Source organism: Pocillopora damicornis, chromosome 8 (genome assembly GCF_964200805.1).
Source record: "Pocillopora damicornis chromosome 8, jaPocDami1.2, whole genome shotgun sequence".
Taxonomy (NCBI): domain Eukaryota; kingdom Metazoa; phylum Cnidaria; class Anthozoa; order Scleractinia; family Pocilloporidae; genus Pocillopora; species Pocillopora damicornis.
In genome coordinates this window covers 20283669-20290149 of record NC_142677.1, presented here as the reverse complement: position 1 = coordinate 20290149, position 6481 = coordinate 20283669, and the positions used below count along the sequence as shown (strand labels likewise).

Here is a 6481-nt window from a genome sequence, read left to right as displayed (position 1 = left end):
TCACCCTGATGTATCCCGTTCCCAGAATCCCTCTCTCTTCCTCTCTGGAGGAAGCGAGGAGTACAGATTGTGGCATCACTACGTGGAAAAGCGGAAGTAGTCAGTATTTTTCTTGGAATCGCTTAATTATGTGTTAATGTTAACAAACTGTGAATACTGGTCAAGATTCTCCTATCTTTGCAAACGTTAGACTTCTAGCGATCTAAATCATCCACTTTGTTATAAAAATGGCTTGCGAAAACGCAACTGATTATGATTACAAAGTAGTCGATAGGGACAGTGTTCTCCTGGAAGCTATCTCTGAAATCAAACAAAAAATCGCTGAGAGGAACACTCTTCTAGCCGTTGATTGTGAGGGAGATTCCTTGAGCAGGAAGGGAACCCTCACTGTCATCACAGTAGCAACTGAGGAGAAAGTGTACATATTTGATGTCCAAAAATTGGGTCAAGTCGTTTTCAGCGGTGGACTTGGCGAAATCCTCGAGGACAGCTCACGAGAGAAGCTGATGTTCGATTGCCGACAAGACTCTGACGCGCTATGGCATCAGTTTCAAGTTAAACTTAAAGGCGTCTTGGATATTCAGCTCCTTGAAATTATCTATCGCCGTGAAAACCCTTCAGAATCTACAGCTCGTACTCCCCAAGTTTCCACTAGGAATAAACGCGGTTTTCAGTCCAACCGCCGCAGTCAGAGAATACACGAAATAGAAAAATTATATGGTTTTGGTCGTTGCATTGAGTTGTACCTCCAGGATGAAAAATTGTCCAAAGTAAAAGACAAAGGCAAAGAGCTGCTAAAGGAAGATGAGAAAGTGTGGATAAAGAGACCACTGACGGATGCTCTTATACAATACTGTATTGTGGATACCATGGCCATGTTCAGGTTGTACAACAAGATGAAGGATGTGAATGGAGGGGAATCGTCTCGTCTTCGAGTTGCATCCGAAAGGTATGTCGGTCTGTACCGAGGCAAATCAGAAAGGTCCTTTGATGAGTATGAAACAAACGGGTACCTTCCTCTTGACATCATCCCCGAGAAAGGAACTCTGGATTTTCCTGTCGCTAACACAGCATGTACTTGCTGCGATCGACTATTTCCAAGGGAAGAATTCAGTGTAACACAGCTAAGAAAAGGAGAGCAGAAATGCAGGGTATGCAAGGAAATAAAACGCCTGGATGATGTGCAAAGGAACAGAGAAGATAATTGGGAGCGTGCTGTCCGCGAAGAGGAAGAGTGTGTTTACATTCCTGAAGGAATGTCTGACTATGCGTTTGTTTACGGCCACGAACCTTGGGAGACCTTTTCAGACTACTGGTGAACATACCTTTACGAGACCATATGGAGAGTCGCTGTGAAGACTGCAATCGAATCCTAAAATACTTTGTATCTTTTAATAATCACTATAAATACCTCATGGTAGACTATAGTAAGACCAGTCTTAGTAAAATGATCATAGCCGCGAGCACCTGATGTTTTAACATTTTTACCATTCAATCAATTTTGTCTTCGTTTACATTGGCCGTAGGGAACAGATGTCACGAGATTACGGCACCGAAAACCGTAACGGCTGTAAGTGGACTAACGTGTACACCTGCCATCTTGAATCCTATGACTTTACTTCCGGTTTACAAGTTGTTATGATTTGTCACGGCAGCCATTTTGAATTTATTACAAAGAGACATGACTTGGATTAGTACAAATAGTTACAACTGTTGAACACCTACCTATTATTATAGCTAAACTACTTAGAGAAGCTAAACTAGCCAAACTCTAACATTGACCTTCTTCCCAGAAAAGATTTTAAATGAATATTTTTATCAATGAATCGATAAAAAGTGCCACCTTGCACCGACTTTGTGACTCTTAATATCTCTGTTTATGTGTCGTAACTAGAGAACAGTGCATGTGCTTAACCAATTTATTTTCATCTCAGCTTACTCATAAAAATATCACCACGATGATCAGTTTCTTAGCCAGATCGGTGGAAAGTTCTTGGCTTTGCTTTAACAAGTTTTTTCAACACGATCTCGAGTGTTTTCAATAATCGACATTTCTCCATTTGTCACGAATACTAACGCAGACTTGTTATCATCTTCTTTGAAAGATACATTCCTGTTCACTTTCTTATTCAAACGAACATCAGCAAGGAATTCCGACAGCTCAGTTAAGGAGCGCTGTAAATTCCGTTTGAAATTCTTCTTGAAAAGTACGTAAGTGAATGGATCCAGAACGAAATTGAAGATCACAAGTCTGATGGAGAGGTTATCCATTACGGTGCTTGGATACGCCCGAAAGATGTTACAAAAGAGCCGGACCTGAAAAAAAAATCAGCGAATAAATGACTGGTGTTAATAATCGGGTAAAGCTGACGTGTAGCTTTGTCAACAATTCAGATATGTACTAGATCGAAAGCAAGGACGAAAATTTGTTTCAATTACAAGATTTACAAAATTTACGAAGTTTTGATCTTGCATGAAACACTGTATATAAAATCGATGGGAAAATGGATAATTAAGTTTCGAGGATGGCGCGATCAAAAGGACAAAAACTATGAAAATTACCAAAATTAAGAAGGAACAAAGATGACAAAACTTGGTAAACCATGGATAAAAATCGGTAAAGAAATACAAGTAAGGTTCAATGACAGTCCAACATGACACGAATATATTACATTCTCAGTGACAGGTCAAAAACAATAATAAAAAAGAGGGGTTGAAAAAATTGTAAACATTTTGAGTACTGCCTGAAAATTACCACATTTTGCAGGCCCTTAGCGTAAGTTCAATGTAAGTGAGGCTAAGATGGACACCAATGGAAGTTGCAAAACTCGACAAAACTGCGAAAATTAAAAATTTTGTTAATGTTGCGTCCGCTCGCAAATCCCGGGATATTTTGGTGTTGTCGATGGACAAGAAATTGAATGAGTGGTGTCAGTGGGGCAATTCGATCGTTGTTAGGCGTCCACGTGCATCGTGGGCCCATGACTAGAAATAAAAGGACTGGAGCATGAGCTTACCGTTACTGGTAGCCAAGTAAAAAGGAATACAATATAGGCCAAAGCCACAAACTTTGCCATCCTTTCTTCCTGTCGGAAAGCGAATCTCCGTGCACGGCGTTTAGAATTCATGTCCGAAGGCAAGACCGTTGACATTCGTCGTCTGATACGCACCACAATGACCAAAACGGTGGTATTTGATACAGTCGTCACGGTAATTAATGTTACGCCACAAACTGCTATGGCCAAGGAATTAACTGTTTCAGTAAGTGTAACTGGGAACCAATCAAACTGACAAAACGATCTGGAACTTTGGTTGAATTTGTACTTTCCAATACCAAAGAATGGAAGAGCCGCCAACGCTAGACAGAACATCGTGAGAAATGCACAGATTGTCCGCGAAAGCAAAGGGGTGGCGTGTTGCTTATAAAAGAATGGTTTGTACAGGGCAGCCACTCGATCCAAAGACATGGAAGTGACCACAGCACCTGAAGATAATCCAAATGCTGTCGTGAAGAACGCCTGGCGAGGAAAAAAAACAATCGCCATTCTGTTAGTTTTTAAATACGATGGTCGTTGAATGAGTAAAGCTGCGTCTTTTTGGATGTTTGTAAGCCGAGCCGGCCTGCTAGCAACTCCTGACAAATTAAGCGTAATTAGCGGTTTAACGTGACAAGCAAGGTACTTAACTGGCTTAGAGCAACAAATTAAACTTGCTAGGTTAAACATGGCAAACTATAGATCGTCGTGACAACTTTAAGCAGGGAAAGAATGAGTTGAAAGGAACACCGACAGAAAAAAGATATATCAGAAAATACGATGCAAGGGCGCACGGATTTGAAACAGGATACAGCTTCATATGACACAAATGACAAGGGGAAGATTATACCAAACATTTTGCGCTGGGAGACATCGCCTATGAAAACTACAACTGTGGAAATTGGGACCGCGGAAAAAGATAATCTAAGTTGGCTGAGGTAAAACAGATAACTGAACGAAACTCACAGCCGATGACTTCACATCCTATTCTCTTCATCACTTATTGTAATTATCGGGAGAAATGATGTGTTAAATTGTTTTAAGGGTTATTTTGAGGAACAAACTTCAAATAAAAATGCGCTTTTGTTATTTTGAGAAGCCCTGAGGTTCTAAAAGTTAGGTCTTTTATCAATTCGTAAGCGCTTCGTAAGGATGTAGGGAAAGTGAGACCTCAAAGAAAAAATTCTGAGAACGAAAAACAAAAGATATACCTGTAAGCCGCATTGTGGCGGGTCTCTCATCCATTCTGAACCTTTCAAAAGACCATGGAATACGATCACTGAAGTGGAGAACACGCCAATGAAATCTACCCAGACCAAGGCACTCACAAGGACCACTGGTGGATTCTTCCCGATGAAGAAGTCTCTTCCGAGAGCGACCAACGCCAAACTACAACCAATAAGCGCGCTTGCTAACACAACGATTCCTATTATAACTGCTTTATCTTCCTGTGTTTCATCGGCTGGTGCTTCTTTTGTACAATGTAGGGTGGTGTTGAAAATGGCCATCGTCGTTGTATCAGTTATTGTAAAAGTTGATACTTTTGTTCAAACAAAATTTAAAAGAAACTAATGAATACCATAACTAAGTGGCCGTCAGGACTCGTCTACAGTGTTCCTGAGCGTCCAAAATGGCTGGCAGGTACAAATTGTCGTCGCTTTGATCTAAGCTCTCTTTCTTCTCTTTATAATCCTGTTTTCCCGTCTTCCTTGTCGACAGCTGTTGCGAGAGAAATGCCTCGATACTTTTCGAGCTTTCGCATTCGAAATTACGTTCATAAGAATAAACTGAGCTATTAATTCGACTTTTAAAGCAGTCCTTGTAGATAAAAGTTTACGGGGAAACAACCAGGTGAGACCAGAGACAAATGTTGCAATAATCTCAGTCTTTTCTGACGAGGTGGATAAATATCTACCGCTTCAAACTTGTGCGTAAACTAACCGTCAACACCACAGAGGAAAGTTTCACCGCTAACAAGGTGTTAGACAACAGACTTCTCTTTTGATTGATAAATATTCTCTTGGCGTTATTATTTCACCATCCAATCGGCTCCTAATATCAATGTTAGTCCGTAACTGTTTGTTTTGTGAGCCGATACGAATTCGACTGACGTTTGGCTCATGTATTATCAGAAACCAAGCAAACTTAATCATCTCGGAGAATTTCCACCACGGACATTGAATTACACTCATAAATTAAAAATAAGTGTGATTGTTTCCAAAACTAATAGAACGTCCGAAACGAAAGATTTTTTTTAAATTTGCCGTTAATATTTACAACTAATTTCCTTTTTTTCCTTTGCACGAAATTACAAACGGATATTGACGGCAGTAACCACAAAAGAAGTTGCGCATGATTCAACTTACTACAAACGTATACATGACTTTATCATCTAAAGTCGACAAAAGTGTTCATAATAGCTTTTTTGGTTTTCCAAACCCACTGCTATAGTGTACGATAAAATGGCAAGTTTCCTTTTCTAGCCGGGTCGGACAGTTAAAGTAAGTCCACTCAGCTAAATCCAGCAGTCACAGAATTGATTAAAATAACTGTAGGAAGATCTTTCGCAACAACCACTTACCCGAAATACTGGTATCTTCAGATGCAATTTTGCAATCACTCGCATGATTACAGACCGAACTAGACTCCAGTCGTTCCTGTTAACATCGTTAATAATTTATTGGCACAGCTAAGGTCTTCAAACATTAATAACATTGATGGCTTTGAGAATGCGAAACAATGACATTAAATGCAAAGAAAAGCCATCCAGTATAGTTTTCAAATATTTATTTCACAACCTTCTCCTGAACATGACAGAAATCCTCGAAAGACAATATCCTCGATACACAATATCTAAAACTTTTGTATTTGTATTATAGCAATTCGTTATAATTAAACCAAAATAATCTCAACGCACTCTTCTTATCTCTATCGACCATACGTCTCGATTCTGGGCTTAACAGCAGGTGACAGGAGATCTACCTCGTATCCGCTAGACCAGTCACGAGGGGTGGGGTGTATATGTGTGGGGGGAGGGGGTGGGAATTTATGGGGAGATCAGGTAAATTGTTATCGCGACACAACCAAAATCCTCTTACTTCCCCTCCTCCCCCCCCCCCCCCCCCCACGCTCATGACCAGTCACTAATGAACGACCGACTACAGCTTTACCGCGTTATTCCAACTCGCACGTTCATCAAGATAAATAGCTGCCTTTATTCTAGAATTCGATGCTTGACAGTTAGCTAATCATGGAAGTTCCACGCCCGACCTTCGGTAGAATTTTTTTCTTGGAAGTGCAACTAAACAGCCAGAAAATATTGGTAAAAAAAAACCAAACAGAAACAGAATAGTGGCGCGCACCGAGAGGGATCTAGAGAAGAAGAGAAACGCGGCGACATTGGACAATAGTCACGAGTTGGAGTAAGACACTTCCAAAATACACAT

The 6481-nt window shown here is 40.4% G+C and overlaps 2 protein-coding genes across 2 annotated transcripts; one reads left to right on the top strand and one right to left on the bottom strand.

The window, feature by feature from the left end:
- The first annotated feature begins 227 nt into the window (after nucleotides 1–227).
- Nucleotides 228–1854, top strand: LOC113683243 (uncharacterized). Its single transcript, XM_027200460.2, has one exon. It carries the CDS (start codon nucleotides 228–230, stop codon nucleotides 1317–1319), a length of 1092 nt encoding a protein of 363 aa, XP_027056261.2. The 3' UTR covers nucleotides 1320–1854.
- LOC113683242 (prostacyclin receptor) lies at nucleotides 1377–5940 on the bottom strand. The gene is made up of 3 exons (XM_027200459.2): nucleotides 4247–5940; nucleotides 3018–3518; nucleotides 1377–2316 (listed from the first exon to the last, which is right to left on the bottom strand). Exons 1-3 carry the CDS (start codon nucleotides 4541–4543, stop codon nucleotides 2005–2007), a joined length of 1110 nt encoding a protein of 369 aa, XP_027056260.2. The 5' UTR covers nucleotides 4544–5940; the 3' UTR covers nucleotides 1377–2004.
- Between the last annotated feature and the right edge of the window lie 541 nt (nucleotides 5941–6481).